This window comes from Lepisosteus platostomus, chromosome 4 (genome assembly GCF_059453375.1).
Source record: "Lepisosteus platostomus isolate fLepPlt1 chromosome 4, fLepPlt1.hap1, whole genome shotgun sequence".
NCBI lineage: Eukaryota > Metazoa > Chordata > Actinopteri > Semionotiformes > Lepisosteidae > Lepisosteus > Lepisosteus platostomus.
This window is the reverse complement of record NC_142614.1, coordinates 29303413-29321932: the sequence shown is the minus strand read 5'-3', so window position 1 is coordinate 29321932 and position 18520 is coordinate 29303413. Positions and strand designations below refer to the sequence as shown.

The window sequence follows — 18520 nt, the reverse complement described above, 5'->3', positions numbered from 1 at the left end:
AAACTAAGTTTAAATCGTAGTAAATTGACAAAAAATGTTTCAAAAGGGCTGCTGTACAACCATGCTGTGAGAAGCTCTGCAGTATACAGAAAATGATGTGCACAAGGTCTTCCTTATTTCAGATGAGAAACATGTCAGAATTCACAGCAGAATGCATTAATAAGAGAATAATAAAGTTAGCATCTTCAGACTAGAGGTGTCTTTTATTCTCTGATAGGTTGGGTGTTTGAGTCAGGGAAATTGAGAAGGATTATGCTAATACATTCTGAATTTGTTGTGGTTTAAGGCACTGGAGATTTGTCAGTTTAATTCTTACCTGACACTGACGACGGAATACAATGCAAGGGTGAGCAAGGACGTTTTCTGTGAAGAGACTGAGAACAACATTTGAATGCAAATGTAAACAATTAAGGAATTGAAAAAATGTTTTTTTTTTACACTGTATTTAAAAACAGATTTGAAATATAAAAAAATGTAAGGAAACAACTGTGACTAATTTGCAGTGTAGGGTTTTTACATAATCAAAAGGCAAATACTTCTATTTCTCAGTAGCTACAAATGAAAACTTTACTATCTTGCACTGAAGCTGGCACACATTCAAAAACATCATTCTACCGATATTGCATTTATGAAGTAGGAAATACAATTTAGGAAAAGTTTTAAATGGCACAAAAAACGGCCAATCTTATAGACAGGCAACGGGCGGCATGCAACAGCAGACACTCTTACCATATAGAAATTCTCAGCCAACAGCAACTAAACCTCATAACAAAAGCTTTTCAAACTTCATGGGTAAAACTGAACATGTGTTGTTCAACCCCAATACTGTTCCACCAATCCATCAATTTTCTAACCATTTCATCCAAGTCAGGTTGCGGGGAGAACCAGAGCTTGTCCCAGCAAGCAACAGGCACAGGGCAGAATACATCCTGGGTGGGACACCAGTCCACTGCAGGGCATGCCAGAACCTGTTTAAGCAGTTCTTTAATAATAGTCACGTTAACCATTGGGAAATTCCAAAACACCTCCACTAAATGACACAAGAACCTAAAAAGTCTGCAACCCAGAGGAGGCCTTCTTGACCCATCTGGCTCATTTCTCAACCTGACAGTTTTAGAAAGAAGCAATGGCATCAGCTTTAAAATGACTAGATAGCTTGCTCCAGACTCCCACAATCCTTTATGCAAAGAAGTACCTGCTGTTCTCAGTTTTAAAATCACTTTAAATTAAAAGCATTAAATTCCATTTATGTTCTTTGGTTAATGTTTATAGTAATAACTTCAGGTGCCCTGATAATCTTCACAGTTCCAGGCTATTTTAGTACTTTGAACATGTCAAAATAGTACATTCTTCTGAGTCAGCAACTGGTCACTCTCCCCTGGACTGAAGCAATAGCTTTTTTGAACTGTGGCAGGCCAATTATATTACCATTATGACACTCACGTGTTTGACGTGACGATCCACATTTGGTATAGTGACATTAAATACCTAAACTTTACACATTTTACATGGATTTACTAAAATGATTTACTGAAAAAATACACCCCATTATCATACATTTACCAAGGAGGTTGAATAGTTTTTACTTGTAATTTTTTTCTAGGAATAGTTGACTCATTCAAACAGATTTCTGGGCTCCAGCATTATGGGTTTTCTGATATGTTCTTCTAACGCTGGGCGATAATTCGATAACGATAATTATCGCGATATAATTTTAACAAAAGTTCGATAAATGTTCAATATACATGTTTACGCTTTGCGCATGTGCACAAAATACTGCGCGAGTGCGCATGCGTGTTGCAGACTGGGCCGCTATCGTGGTGTTGTTTACCCACACAGTGGTGGCTGACAGGATTGTAGAGTGGAGAAATGAGCGACACTGAAGCAAATGTAGTGCTGCCAACGACCAGCTCGAAGGACGGTGACATCATTGACAGAAAAGGTAATTCAACTTCGGTAATTTGGAGATATTTTGGCTTTTTACGATCAGACATAAAACAGAGCAGCGTGCACTGCAAACTGTGCCGCAGATCCGTGCCAGCAAAGACAGGCAACACCACGAACCTATTTCACCATTTAAAACAACATTACGCAGAAAGTAAAAATTACAGTCACAAACTAGTGTTGTTAGTGGAAGGGGACCATCTATAAGCACCAGGCCAGTATTCAGTGCGACTACACAGCAGCAAACCATAGTAGCATCATTTTCGAGCACCGTGCCTTACGACAAAAAAACGAAAAGACATGAAGACATCACAAATGCTGTTGCATATTGCATTGCAAAAGACATGCTTCCCATTAGCACTGTCGAAAATGAGGGATTCAAGAAGCTTATCAGAGTCCTTGACCCCAGATACGAGCTACCTGGTTGGAAACATTTTGCACTGACTGCACTTCCTCGGCTGTATGCAGAGTGTAGGGAAATGGTAGAGCAGCTGAAAACGGTGCCATTCTTCGCCACTACTTCTGATATGATCCTTTAAAGCACTTTAAACTTTGCAGTCTGTCTGAGCCATCTTCTATGTGTGTTTTATCACACTGCAGTATTTAATTTTTCTATTAAGATATTTATTTTGTAAATTTTACATGCATATTTTGACATAAAAAAAGACTTGAATACTCTCTACCTCAGATTTGTTTAAAGTTTCTGCTGTTTGGCAAGTGTTTGTTGTGTTCTTAAAATAAAGAGTTGTTTAATTTACCAATTAACTGTCTGGTTTCTTCAACTTTCACTCAGGAGAAAAAATCTGCCTTTAAACTTGAAAGAAATAATGATTTGACATTTATCGTAATAATTATCAATATCGACTGATATGAACATTTTTATCGTGATGATGTTTTTGGCCATATCGCCCAGCCCTATGTTCTTCTGCTACTTAGCTTATCTAAGAAAAAACACATAAACTTCAGTATTTTTGGTGACACCAAATGTCTGTCTATTGTAGCCAAGATACATGTCAGCTGAAAAAGGTACACAATGTTGTCTCATTACTGGGAATTTTTTTATATTAAGCCAGGAGAAGATGTATTGAGAATTTGTTCTTTATCGAACTCACACAACTCACACAACTGAGCAGCCATGCTATCTGAATTCAGCAGTTATTGTGCAGGGCTTCATTTAAAACAATACATCACTTGAAGCAGTTTCCCTGAAGCTTTTTAATCTGCAAATCTTTCTTATTCTACAGTAACTGTTCCAATGGTCAAATGATTAAGACCAAGAGCATTGCCAATGTCAAATTAAGTTTTTATGATATCCATTTGTATATCAAAGGTTACTACTGTCCTTCTTCTTTTGAATACATTTGTGTCATTTTTCCTTTTCTCATTTATAGAGCTATTAACATGCAAAATACCTCCAACACAAGCAAGAAATGGATGAGTTGGATGTTAAAGAAAACCACTCTGTCATTGAGTGAACCTTTGATTCTTGCGAATGAGCCTCAGTTCATTGCTGTGAGCACATTCACTATTCTGGTATGTTAAATTCTTACCATATCTGGGGTGCGATCTAAGTGCTTTTTTTTATCTCCTCCCTTAGTTTGTGTGGGTTCCCCCCCCGGGTACTCCGGTTTGCTCCCACAGCCCAAAGACACACTGGTGACTGACATCCTGTCCAGGAAGGACCTTTCCTTGCACCTGTTGCTTGCTGATAGGCTCTCCTATGATTCTGAACTGGATGATATGGTTAGAAAATGGTCTAATAATTGTTATTATATCAGTCCATATGTTGTTCGTACAGTATGTATAGATGTGTATATCTGGATTGTTTTAATATCCTGCTTAATCTTATCATGCTAACAGCATTCTGATTTTCATTTTATACTTCCCATTCACACAATGTATATTAGTGTTAGCATTTGTAACACAAGTAATGAATAACTAACAGACTTTCTTACCTTGCCAGGCCAATTCCAAATCCAGCAAACCTGTTTATCTGATCTGAAATGAAAAAAAAAACATACCTATCTGATTGTCACATGCTACCATCTTTTCAAACAACAAAAAACACAATTAGACAAAGACATGTTGACAAGAAAGGCAAATGAGGCTTACAAAGGTAAAGATTTTTTCACTAAACTCATGGAAATGAAAGCTATGATTTAACATATCTATGAAGTACATGTATTGTATTCTGCATTTTGGAAATCAGGTCCCCTCCTGATTCAAGTATGGAGGTACAGCTAGACACCTTCAGTTCTGTAGCCCCTTAGATTACTGTGAAGGTCTGTTAGGGTTCAAGGATCCATCATGCTAAGCACATGGGGCTCTGGAAAACAAGTTCTCAATGGGACAGACAGGGTGGAGAGCAGAGTAATGAAGCCAATTCATAGATGGGGATTATTAGGTGGCCATGATTGGTAAGGGCCAATGGGAAATTTGGCCAGGACGCCGGGGTTACACCCCTACTCTTTTCGAGAAATGCACTGGGATTTTTAATGACCACGGAGAGTCAGGACCTTGGTCTCATCAGGACGGCACCTGTTTACAGTATAGTGTTCCCGTCACTATACTGGGGCATTAGGACCCATATGGACTGCAGGGTGAGTGCCCCCTGCTGGCCCCACTAACACCTCTTCCTGTAGCAACCTTAGTTTTTACTACTCTCATGTCGTTAAAAATCGATCCTAGAAATATGTTCCTCACCATCAATTGATTGTTAAAACTTAACCGCTTACCAGTTTTTTTCAACCAATATTGACAATATCCAGCATGTACCAATACTACAACTGTCTCTTTTTACTGGTTCTTCACTTTCTTTCAGCTTGACACTGCAGGCCTCAGTTAATTGCTATTGCTAATGAAACCCACAACCTGTCTATTAGATCCCATTCCTTGTGTTTTATTTCAATCATGTTTTCCAGTCCTTTGCCCTACTGTAATACATAGTGAATAAGTACTTGAGCACTGAAGTGGTACCAACGATCCTTAAAATGCCTTCAGTTATGTCTGTGCAAAAAACATCTTTGGATAACCGAAACAATAGGTTTTTTGTAAACAAAATATTTTCATCCTATATCTAACTCCTAACTAATTCTGCTAAAATTTTAGAACTTTAGAAATTTTACAATTTTTTTTTTACCTTTTAATGAAATGTTTAAAACACTTTAATTTTGTAAACACAACACTCATTTTGTACAGAAAAAATCACACATTCTCCTCTCTTTATGTGGTGTGAAGCAGTGTGGAACTCAGCAATACAGAAAGAGCATTCTGCAGCCAGGATGCTCGGAAAGAGGAGGGATTATTTCATGCCAGCCAGTTAGTGCATTATCTGCATTACCTCGCAGTAGGGGGAAGGGAAACTTGTTGTGTGCTTTTATTTCACTCTCCATCACTCTCCTAAACCCTCAACTCCCACCCCCGACAGAGAAAGGTGATAAAAAAATCATTCAAAAGGGTGTGGCGTGTAAACACAAACTCTGCTAATTGAGCCACTTGTAAGAGCAAGGTGACATTCTGCTCAATTAAATGAAAGCTACAGTACAGGCAGATTTTAAATTAAAGCAAAATTAGCTGTTGGTCAAAAGCAGCACTTCTGGACGATATAATCAAAACAAAACCCCCCGCTGGGTCTTGTCTCTCGACACATGTATCATCATTGAAGACCCTCTCACCCTTTTCACAGTCTCTTTACACCCTATGCCTTCTGGAAGACAGTATCACAGCCTGCAAGCCAGAACCACCAGGCTCAGGAATAGCTTTTTCCCCACAGGCTGTTAGATTAATGAATTCCAAACAGCACAAGGACTGATCACCACCTGCTGAACAACCACCCACTGCAGTGCTATCACCACCGTCTCACTGACCGCATGCCTTGTAATGTTGTGTTATGACTATGTCCTGCACTATTGTCTGCACTTGCCTCCCGCTCCCACCACCCAACCCAGTATTTCAGAATGCTTATTTATACATGGCTACTTAAACTACCGGAATACCAATTTATTAATTTATTTATCTACTCATTACATTGTTTTATGTTTACTTATATACACCACTACTACATCAATAGCTGCTAATGATTCTCGGTTCTAGTGTATTGTGCACCTCGGCCCAGGAGAAACTATATTTCGTTCTCTCTTTTACAATTGTATAAGTGAGAATGACAAAGTGAACTGAACTGTTCCACACACGCAAATCCCATGAAGTCATATCAATAGATATATTGAAACAGTAGTGTACATGTCAATGAAATGCAATGTCATCATATACTGTATATAAAGTATCATATCATGTCGTTTTAAAGCCACTACAGTACAGTATGTGTGTGGATGTAAGCTTGAAAGAAGCACACTGGTTGGCAACAAGCAACAGTAGAATAATAAACTATTTTTCATTTATCAAACTCAGTAATGTTGTTTTTGTAAAGTAGCCCTTCTTCCTTTTATAACTTAATATTTAAATGTCTATAACACACAGTTTAAAATTAATAAAAGCCTAAACAGTATACAACTTCAATTCTATAATTGGAAAGGGATTTCTCAAGGGTCTCAGCATTGAACAGGATTCGAAACCATGCGTTTTCTGGTAACCACCTGAAGAAAGATGTGAAGACGGGGGTTTGTATTTAATCTTTTCTGTAGGGGGTTTAGACTTCCAAGTCACAAGCAGGGGTTTATGGCAGGAAAGGGGGTTAACTGATAAGGAGTGCAGATGCCAGCTAGGAACCCCCCTGGGTGTAATGTTAAACTGACCATTTGCCCAGAACATCATAAACTGGCCAAATACCATGAACCCCCCTCTTTACCATCAGACCGAGTGACGTCAGAAACGGAGAAGAAAACTGTATATAACCCAAAAGTTTGTAACAATACGGGGAACAATACTTCGGTTTTGTTGTTTCTTGCGAGAAACAAGACTTCGGCTTTATTGTTCCTTGCATGCAATAAACTCATCTGTTTCACTTCATCTCGGGATCAAGAACCTTGTTTCTTCTGTTACAACAAATTTGGCGTAGTCGGCGGATGCTCCAGAAGGCGCAGAACTTCCCATCGGCAGGAGAGACGGTCAGCGCGCACATAACTAAGAGGTAAGGACTCCTCTTTTATTTAAAAGTCCCGACTCTCTCTGACCGATTGGGAAATCTCTGCTCCCTGCGAGAATCGCCCGAGATGACGGAGTAAACGTGAGTTTCTGAATTCCTCTGGCCCGGGGAAGGCACCGGTGTATGTAATGGGTTGTTTGCTGTAAGCCCAGAATTTGGTCTGGCAGGGGTTCCGCGGTATTGTGTACAGGCGTTCGAAGCTGGTGTATGCCTTAATTGCGCGTGGAGTTTTGAACGGGTTTTCGACCCTTACCGTGAAGTCAGGACTGGTGTGGGTCTTAATTGCACCCGGAGTTCTGAGGGTCAGAACTGGTTTGGGTCTTAGTTGCACCCGGAGTTCTGATGCTCTGAATCGGTGTGGGCCTTGATTGCGCCCGGGGTTCTAGAGCAAGTGGTGCATTAAATGCACGTAGTTCAGGACTGGTGTGGGTCTTAGTTGCACCCGGAGTTCTGAAGGTCAGGACTGGTGTGGGTCTTAATTGCACCCGGAGTTCTGTGGCTCGGGATCGGTGTGGGCCTTAATTGCGCCCGGGGTTCTGGAGCTGAGTGGTGCATTAAATGCACGTATAATCCAGGATTGGTGTGGGCTTTAATTACGCCCGGGGTCCTGAGATTAGCTACGCCTTGATCGTGCACAGATTGGCGTGGCGTGGTTTTTTTTTTTGTTTTAAAGGAAACAGGAGTAGAAGAGATATATGTATGTATGTTTTTGGTGTTTTCCTTGTTTGTGAAATACATATACACACGCACTACACTAACATAAACACACCTCATAATAAAAGAGCAAAGCATTAAGTAGCAGGATTTAAAGGACGTTGAGACCCGAGAATCGCCCTGATTGAGCTCAGTGCGTAAGTCCACCCCGGGGCAAAAGCAGCGATGCTGGCGTTCTGGGGATGGTGAATTACTGATCAAGAAAGGGGGTTTTCGAGGTCTCGTTTCTTACCTGTGAACAGTGCGGTGTAAGTCCTCTCCAAAGTCTCGGAGAGGCATTTAGATCTGGAGGTAACAGACGCTCTTAGCTGAATGAGTGCAGTAATGCACAGGTTTTTCCAAGTGAAAACATCCCCCTACTGAATGAACTGTTACCTCACACACGACAAAAGTAAATCTTAAAGAAACCAAACATGTGTGCTAATTGGGTGTTTGAGAAAGTGGTGGAAGTATCTGATTACATATCAGAAAAGTGTAAATTGACTGAAAGGGAAGAGAAATATAGGAAGAAGCTGAGTCTGTCAGAAGGAGTTTGGGGCGAAGATGCCTGTAAAAAAGCGTACGAACATTGGAACAAAAACAAAGATTTAGCTGCAGCCCTGGTGATCGGCCGACACCTGAGGTGGCAGATTAGCATGAAGGAGAAATCAGAATGGGATAGAAAAGAGAAGGAGTTCACAGAAAAAATAAAAGCGTTAAATGAGAGGAAAGATAATTTATTCGCGGCAAAAGAGGTACTAGAAAAAAAACTAAAAGGGGCAGTACAGGAGAATGAGAAATTAAAAAAGGAATTAACTCCTGGTCACGCTGCACTGGTTAATGTGCTACAGCCGGCGACTAAGTTATATCCTGCTCTCCCACAGGGGAACAAACAGGCAGGAAACGAAAATAATTGGGATCAATTCCCTCAGTGGCCATATGGAGAAGGGGGGTCTGATTGGGATAACACTTGGTATGAGTGTGATAAAGACGGATCAGGGTCTCCCCTGTTAGAGGGAGGGCTAGAGAAGTACCGCACCCAAAATTAGGGATGCAGCGAACCTGGAGTGCGCTTCAGGAATTAAAAGATACTTATGGTATCTCCCCCCTGACTGCCGCTATGATCCTCAGAAGGACAGGGGAAAAGCGTGTCGGAGAACTTAAACAATTGTGTGAGGATAACGGCAGGGGAGGGCGATGGGAATGGGTTTGGCGATGGCTTAAACAAAATTATCCACCAAAGACAGATTGGAAAAAGATATCTGCGTGTCAGCAAAAAGAAAGCGAGGATGTGGCTGACTTCACTGACCGCTTCGTCACACTCTGGCTGGAATGCTCAGGACTGAGTGACGAAGATGATGTGAATAGCGACGCCTCTGCTGTAATTAAACAAATTTATTTGGGCGGTCTTAAGCCTGATATAGCCAAAGCCCTTCAGTTAAAAGAGCCCGAAATAGGGCAGGATACGACTAAACAATTTGAGGAAATAGTTAAAATGGCACGGCAAATCGAGAGAAATATGTATGCTAAGGTGCGGGCAATACAAACAGGGTGGACACCCCCCATACTGAAGGGTGGAGCTGGCCCTGACACCCGACTAAATCCAAAAAGCGAAATTACAACTCGGTGCCATTATTGTAAAAATTTCGGACATTGGCAAAAGAATTGCAAAAAGCGATTAGCCAGTGAGGGCAGGTTTGGAAGATACCGAGATCCCCCTTTCAATCCCTCGAATCGAGAGGGGCAAAAAAACCTGTTGTCACAATTACAGGATCTGAGCGAAGCAGACAAACGCGCTATCAGGGAGCTTTTAAACTAGGACTCCCCCTAGTGGCCTCCCTACGCCTATCTCAGGAACTGAGTGAAAAAGAGCTCAAATTACAATGCACGATTAATGGGATTCAAATGTCACTTTTATGGGACACTGGGGCTCAATTATCGTGTTTATCTGAACAGTCAGCCAAACGGTGTGGTGTCATGTTCACAGGGAAGGAGCTGGAGGCCACTGGTGTAGGGGGTAATAGAATAACACTCAGAGAAACTCAAGAACTCAAGATTAGACTAGGAGATGGGGAGGTAACATTTAATGCTGTCATGTGGGTAGGATCTACCCCAGATCTGTTGGGATGGGATGCTCTGAAATACCTACAAGGGGTTACATTAACCGTACATGAGGAGAGGGTGGAGGTAAACATCTGGTCCCTCCAAAAAGACGAACTAAAAGGGCATCCAATTTGGACTATGGATAAGGACGAATGCGGGCTTCTGGATATGGAACCCGCCACATTTACTGGGAAATCCCCGCCATACACAAAGCCATATAAAATCAACAAAGAGGCGGAGGAAGGGGTTCGACCAGTAATACAAAAACTATTGACTCAAGGCATTGTACGAAAAACACATAGTACAAGCAACAGTCCAATATGGCCCGTAAAGAAAGCCAGCGGAGCATGGCGATTCACAGTTGATTACTCAAAAGCTAATCAACACATCAACCGTCTCACCCCCTTAGTAGCAGACCCCTCTGCTATTTTTCAACTACTGACCCCTGAGCACCAGGTGTTTTCAGTAATTGACATGGCTAATGGGTTCTGGTCTGTTCCTCTACACCCAGAGGTACAAGATTGGTTCGCCTTTGTTGTAGATGGAGAACAATATACTTGGACCAGGTTACCACAGGGGTTTCATAACAGCCCCACCGTGTATCACATGGCACTTCGGAGGCATCTCCGGGAGCTGCCTCAAGTGTCCTCCGTCGTTATCCAATATGTGGATGATATTTTAATCGCGTCTCCTGACGAGGAAACCCACAAGAAGGACCTCCAAATTATTCTCGACCATTTGGTTAAAAAAGGACACAAGGCTAGTTATAGCAAAGCACAGTTATGCCTAGACACCGTAATTTACTTGGGACAAAAGATTAGTCAGGGAAAAAGGGAATTGACAGAAGATCGGGCCCAGGCAATCCGAACACACCCTAGTCCCAATACGGTGAGAGAGCTCCGATCATTTCTGGGTCTGTGCAATTTCAATAGAAATTGGGTTGATGCTTTTTCTGAAAGGGCCAAACCACTTACAGACCTATTAAAGGGGGGAGGGAGGTCCCTTGATCCTATTGCTTGGAGTCCTGAAGCTGAACATGCTTTTAATGATTTAAAACAAGCTCTGTTACAGGCTCCTGCATTGGGGTTTCCTCAGACAGACCAACCATTCTACCTCTACGTAAGTGAAAAGAATGGATTTTGGACAGCTGTACTAACACAGGAACATGGGGGTAGGTACCGCCCGGTAGGGTATTACTCTGGATCCTTGGACGAGGTAGCCAGGGGCTGGGGACCATGTCTACGAGCCGTTCAGGCCGTCTGTCTAGCAGTACAGGCAGTCAATAACATAGTGCTAGATCAACAACTGATTGTTCGATGCCCACATGCGGTACACACCCTCATGTCCCTGAATCGGGTCAGTCAGGTTAATGCGATACGATGGAGCAAGTGGCAGGTCTTGTTAGAGGCTCCAAATATTACCATTGAACGTGAAGGAGCTCTTAATCCAGCCACATTGTTACCTGACCCATCAGAAGCCTACATGTTAGAACACAGCTGTGATGTTTGGGCAATGGGAGAAGATGAGGGCATCAAAATAGCCGAGCAACCATTAAGGAATGAAGACCTCATCCTTTTCACTGATGGAACTTCATTCATAAATTCTAGTGGGGAGAGGAAAGCGGGTTGGGCTGTGACTACAGAACATGATATCCAATGTGGGGGAAGATTTGAGGTACCCACGTCAGCACAGCGAGCTGAACTGAAAGCTTTGGTGGAAGCCTGTAAATTAGCAAAAGGCAAGACCACCACAATATACACAGACTCACGATACGCATTTGGAGTATGCCATGATTTTGGAAGGTTATGGAGTAATAGGGATTTTTTAACCTCTGCTGGCACTCCGGTAAAGAATGCAGATCTGGTGTCTGAGCTGCTTGCGGCTCTCCAACTCCCAAAGCAGGTAGCTGTAGTCAAATGTAAGGGCCACAGCAGAGAGGACACTCCCGAGGCCAGGGGCAATAAGCTAGCAGACTGGACAGCACGTCAAGCTGCCCTGGGGCAATGGGAGGAGTGGGCTATAGAAAAACCTCTTCAGATTATTTCAGTTTGCACAGTGAACATACAGGCACTCCGGACGGAACAGCTCAGCGAGCTCCAGGCCCAGGCTCCAAGGATTGAGAAATGGACCTGGATGGAACGCAATGTGGGGCTGCAGAAGGATGGGACCTGGAGGTGCCAGCGTACGGGCAGACCCGCCTGTCCCAAGCAACTAATGCCCTACCTGGCACAACAAATACACTCCACAGGGCACCCAGGCGTTAGCCAAATGACTCGACGCTTTGCTCAGAGCTGGGTGGGCACAGGCTTCACACCCTTCGCAGCTGATGTGGTACAACGCTGTGGAGAGTGCCAAAAAGCCTCTGGAGCACCGCCGGTTCGGGCTCCTAATCTTCGACGTCCTGCACCCGAGGGGCCCTTTAGACACTGGCAAATAGACTATTGTTCACTGCCACCCTGTAAAGGGAAAACAGGCCTCCTAGTGATGGTGGACCAGTTTTCTAGATGGGTGGAGGCTGTCCCTGTCAAACGAGAGACTGCGCAGACAACTGCCAAATATCTCGTGACAGAAGTAATTCCCCGATGGGGACTCCCGTGTCGCATAGACTCAGACCAGGGCACACATTTTACTGGAAAAGTGTGTCAGGTGGTGGCAGACCTACTAGGGATCAAATGGGACTTGCATTGCCCTCATCACCCGCAGTCCTCCGGCATGGTGGAACGGGTGAACCGGACTTTGAAAGCTAAATTGACAAAGTACCACTTGGGAGGGATCCCCTGGGTGGATGCATTGCCCGCCGTACTGTGCAGCATCCGGGCTGGGACAAATCGAATAGTGGGGCTGAGCCCGTTTGAGGTGATCACGGGGCGTCCCATGAGACTGAGTGACTCTCCAGGACATGACAGAGTAGGCTTGAGTATACTAACTGATTCTCTGTTACAGTATTGCAAGTTGCTGACAGAGGCCACCCAAGGAGCCCGTGAGCAGGTCCTGGAGGCGTGGGGACCACCACCTGAAGGAGGGCACGACCTCATCCCAGGAGAGTGGGTGTGGATCAGGAAATTTCCTTCACAGGTTCTCCAGCCCAGGTGGGACGGACCCTACCAGATCCTGTTGACAACCGAGTCTGCGGTTCGAGTGGAAGGAAAAGATCGCTGGATCCACGCGTCACACTGCCGACGAGCCTCATCCCCGGACCCAGAATGAAAACATTTCTGTCAATAATGATAATTGTTGCTGTAGAACTATGTTCCGCAGGGATTAATGATCATCTCTCCCACAAAGGAGAACATGGAATTAATTCCTTTTTAGGCCTCTCCTATCTGACAGCTAAGAAAACCAACCAAAGTGCCTGCTGGGTGTGTGCCGCATTACCCAAATATGTACAGGGAGGACTTCCTATGGGGGCCATTCCTTGGCGTCTCGAGGAAGTCATAGGCATGATCATTTGGAGGGATAATTTAGGAGATTTTAATATGACAAACTATGGGGGTTGCCATAACACGACTTTAACCTGCACAACATTACAGTATCTACAGGAGCGAGGCTTAGAGCCCACGAGTTTCACAGGCTCTTACGCTCCTAAATATAACAGAAGCCATACACCACCATACCTGACTCTAAATAAGGAACGTGAGGGAAACATATGCTTTCAGCACACTAATGGTCTGCACTTGGTTGGATGGAGTCGTTGCAACCTTACCATCGCTGCAAATATATCCACCTCTACCTTCCAAATTCCAGGATGGGATCGGCACACCCCACAATTCGGTATAAGTTTCTTATTTTCAGAGGCATGGGGAGCGCCAAACGGAACATATTTCATTTGTGGAAAACGAGCCTACCCATGGTTGCCAGCCCAGTGGTCTGGCTCATGTTATTTAGGATATGTGGTTCCTCATATCCGTGTTCAAACCCACACCCCCTTCGGACCTAACCACAGACCACAAAGAAAATTGGCTGATTGGGAATATTATTTAGGTATAATATTTCCACAAGCCGGCATGAACTTTCTGAGTCGAGAGTTAATTCAAATGGCTTCGACTTTAGAAGAATTAGCAAATTCTACCTCATCTAGTCTGAAGGCTGTTAATGATGAGATGGTAGCCCTCAGAACAGTGGCCATGCAGAACCGACTAGCTTTAGATTATGTACTGGCGGCCCAAGGAGGAACTTGTGCAGTAATTGGCACTGAATGCTGCACATATATCCCTGATAATTCTGAGCACATCTCAGATCTGGCCCAACACATTTACAATGAGGGACAGAAATATCAGGACTATTATACTGAAAATTGGGGAATTGGATCTTGGGTAAAGTCTGTGTTTGGGGCCTGGGGCGGAACTTTTTTACAGTGTTTATTTGTAGGAATAGTATTGTTTATATGTGTAATTGTAATCATCACGTGCACAAAAACATGTATCACATCTTGCCATAACCGTGGAACGAACAATGTCATGGCAATACATACCTGTTCGCCAAGAAAGGAAAGATCTGCCCTGACATTGTATGTATAAAAATAGGCTACACTGACGTATGCCATATTTTATAAGGGGGGAATGAAGAAAGATGTGAAGACGGGGGTTTGTATTTAATCTTTTCTGTAGGGGGTTTAGACTTCCAAGTCACAAGCAGGGGTTTATGGCAGGAAAGGGGGTTAACTGATAAGGAGTGCAGATGCCAGCTAGGAACCCCCCTGGGTGTAATGTTAAACTGACCATTTGCCCAGAACATCATAAACTGGCCAAATACCATGAACCCCCCTCTTTACCATCAGACCGAGTGACGTCAGAAACGGAGAAGAAAACTGTATATAACCCAAAAGTTTGTAACAATACGGGGAACAATACTTCGGTTTTGTTGTTTCTTGCGAGAAACAAGACTTCGGCTTTATTGTTCCTTGCATGCAATAAACTCATCTGTTTCACTTCATCTCGGGATCAAGAACCTTGTTTCTTCTGTTACAACACACCCAAATGCTTCCACGTGCCACGTTAAGTTTTCAGTGCTCCATCGGTGGTTTTACAAAGTAGTGCAGTCCGACAACTGAATATTTTTAAAAGCGAGCAGTACCCCGTGGCGCGGTGTGTATTATCTGGTGTGCATTCTCAGTGGCTGGAACAATATGAATGAGGATGCAGTACTAGAAGACAGAAAAGTTCATTTTTTGATAAGTTTACCTACAATGTTACATGTATAACCAATGAAGTCAGGCAAGAATTACATTAAATAAAACTTGGGAAATACATTTTAGGTTAAATCTGTTTATATTTCAAAGCTACAAAACTTAGTTTCATGACATTGATACTTAAACTAAAGATTTTACAAGTTAAAATCAATTGTCAGGGTCTTAAAACTGTTTTTGATAAGTGGGATTAAAACAAAGAATGGACAAAAAATAACAAACCACTGAATCCTAAAGGAGAGTAGGGTCAACATTGAAACCAACTGAAGAGCTGCAATGTAATTTATGTCACACTTCCCTTCTGGGCTAGAAAGATAAAAGAATTAATATGCAGAATTATTTTCTCTCTCTCATAGATTGCATAGAAGAAACATGTAATTAACAACTTTCTACACAGACACAAAGATAATCATTTTCTGTCTTGCAAACGTCCGGCGGTTAAGAAGTTAAGCATTTTCTATCATTTCTATTCTTAGGAATGGATCTCAAAGTTATGTTTTTGGAAATTTAAGAGCCTAGCATTGTAATCTCAAGCCTTTTCTACAGAGGTGGGTGGTGTGGAGTTCAAATAAAAAACAGATTCTCAGCCTAAGGTTTTTTACAGAGTTAATTTGTTCTACATAATGAGAAACAAGATTATTTAGGTTCCCCATGTTTTAGTGTCACATGTTTATTGAATAAGAATATAAAATTTAGTTCTGGTTTTACAACAGATTATTTGATAAAGCTGTAAAACAATTACAGTAACAAAATACCTGTTTTGCCTAACACATAAATACACAAAATTCTGCACTGCATTCCAAAAATAAAAAAATAAAAAACAAAACTGCTACAATAATGTCCAGCATTTAGATAAATTATTGTGTTTCCCCTACTTTTGCAATGGGTGAGCTTAATCCGTGTTCACTGGAGTTTTTAAGATCCCCTAAAACCAAAAGAAAAGCAATACATGTTCTATGGGAATCTATGGGAACAGGTGGCTCTTCATGCATGAAGAGTGCTCATATAAGGAAAAGTTTCATCATCGCCAAAGATATGAAATTTCTCTTGGATGACAACTGACTGGTTAACATGGTGACTGAGCAAGGATAGCTGAGTAATCCCTACAAACACAGACAGCTGTCTCTGGATTCTAATGCTTATTTTGTGAAGCGAAAGATGACTGCATGCCTTGATTTCATAAACGGCCTCTCAACTAATTGCTATTATAGGTGCAAACATTTAAAAAGCTGCAGATGACTACAATGGTTAACCTGTCTTGAGAGGATCATTCACCCACCACTCAATTTTGCAGTTTAGTATGATTTCTATAAATGCGTTGCTTCACACATATTCTGTGTAGTACAACTGGTACCATTCTAGTACAGCAGACGATTGCTACAGAATTAGTCAGGGTAAGTTCAGTCCTGTCAAAATGTAGACAAATGTCATAAAAAGACTGCAGAACAAAGGGGAATATGAAACATAATATAATGCAAAGGAACAAGCAATAGGTTTATTCCATGCTGAAAAGAGAAGAAAGAAAACACAACGTTTTGGCCATGGAGCCTTCTTCAGGTCTCTTTTCAGCATGGAATAAACCTATTACATGTTCCTTTGCAGCCTATGCATGCTGACGCAGCTACCCACCTGAACTACATAATATAATGCTGTATTTAACCTCTCCCATATCCATGAGGGACATTTACAGCTGAGTTCTTATTTACAGCAGGGGAAGAGAATTACACTTCAGCTTGATCTTTATTCCTATTGAGTAACCTGTGCAAGAGGCCTTAAAGATTTTGTAATAATTATGATACTGTTACAGCTTTAGGGGACTGAGAAGTACGTCTTATATTTAAGATAAAGTTTGTGACACTTGGCAGTGTCACACTTCTAAGTTCAGAGCAGAGAGGATGTTTGCTGAGGTCTGGGAGGTCTCTTCAGCAGAAACAATTGTAAAATTTAACTTCGTATACCTAGGTAAGTTGTGGAGTGATGATTGTCAAGAAGCAATATAGACACACTATAAGATCACAATAAGAGCACAAGAAGAGGAAACAGGGAAGAAGGAGAGCAAAGACAGATGTCCGGAGGAGATGGGACTTGAAGCTTGCACCAGGCGAGAGCCCTACTTCATGATCATCCAAATTAAACCTGACTGGAGGTAAATATGTGCACCTTGTTAGAGAGAGATCGCTGTTGTGTGTTTTTAGGGAACTTGTGTTTCCTGAGTGAAACATACCTCAGTTAGAAATGTCTTTTCTGCGTAGGGTTCATTTTTATGGATAGGGATATAGGCTCCCATTTATTTTGTGGCAGCCGGGGTGCAGAGAGAGGTTTAACTGCAGGTTGCATTGTATTTCGTTAGAAGGCAGCTCATCTCTTATGTGGCCTCTGTAGGCATTAAGAGTTTAATGCTTAGCAGCAGTCTGGGGTTTTCTGGGTGACCACAATGTTAGGCCTCTGAAACACCTTGTTTGTAAATACTGTACATAGTAGTTCAGGTGGGTAGCTGCATCAGCATGCATAGGCTGCAAAGGAACAAGTTTATTCCATGCTGAAAAAAAAGAAAGAAAACACGTTTCAGCCGTGGAGCCTTCTTCAGGTGTGTGTATACTGTATATAGAGAATACTGTACATAGAGTAACTCGTGTGTTGTATGTTTTGTTGTGTGTAGTGTAGTTTGTGTTTTGTCATTGTAATTATTTTTTGTTTAACCAAGTGTGCCTGGATTATTACTCCTCTCACCAAAGCTGTGCCTCTAATTATACCAGCCACTCAGGTATATTGCTAGAAATCACTTACAAGTTGGGGGTTATGACTAATTATTTCACTTATTGACTTAACTGCTCGGTCAAATCCTGATTTTCAGCAGTTTTGTAACCTCTCATTTGTAACCATACTTAGAGGCATAAGTTATCACCTGTGCTTTCTAGGGCTGACTTGTGCTCCTAGTGACCTACACAAATGACCAAAATACTGTTGGTGATGTATTAGGCATTGATATTAGAGTCCCCTTTTAGTGTATCCATCTATTCATTCATTTTTAACCACTTCTTCCAACTCAGGGTCCTCAGAGAGCTGAAGCCTATCCTGCCAAACAACAGGTGCAAGGCAGGGTACACCCTTTACTGAACGCCAGTCCGTCGCTGGGCAGACAGACAAACACGTGAATTTAGGCCCAATGCCCTTGATGTGCAAAGTTGCAGTGCTACACTTAGTATCAAAAACAGAAAAATAATCAGCCGCACATAATTATATTGTATAACTAATGCAACTGATTAACTGTTTTTCGTCACTGCAACATTATTTCAATGACAATTCATCATTCTTAAAAGCGGTTAAAATCAACAATAAAAAGTGTAAAGATATGCACAAATGTGCATAAAGCGATGGGATAGGCTTTTCTGACTCAGCATCCTTAAAATGGATTTCTGAGATTTCTCAACAATATCGATTTTCTCACTCAGCATTTATTTTTTATTCACTTTTCTCCCTAAACAACTTTGGAG

General features: G+C 42.1%; 1 protein-coding gene across 1 annotated transcript in view; it reads right to left on the bottom strand.

Moving 5' to 3' along the window:
- Positions 1 to 18520, bottom strand: part of slc25a46 (solute carrier family 25 member 46) — a 38785-nt gene that overhangs the window by 18965 nt on the left and 1300 nt on the right. The window contains exons 2-3 of the mRNA XM_088629357.1: positions 3900 to 3942; positions 317 to 374 (exon numbers count right to left, since the gene is read on the bottom strand). Of these exons, the coding sequence (XP_088485483.1) occupies positions 317 to 374; positions 3900 to 3942 (101 nt within the window). The remainder of the gene's footprint in view (positions 1 to 316; positions 375 to 3899; positions 3943 to 18520) is intronic.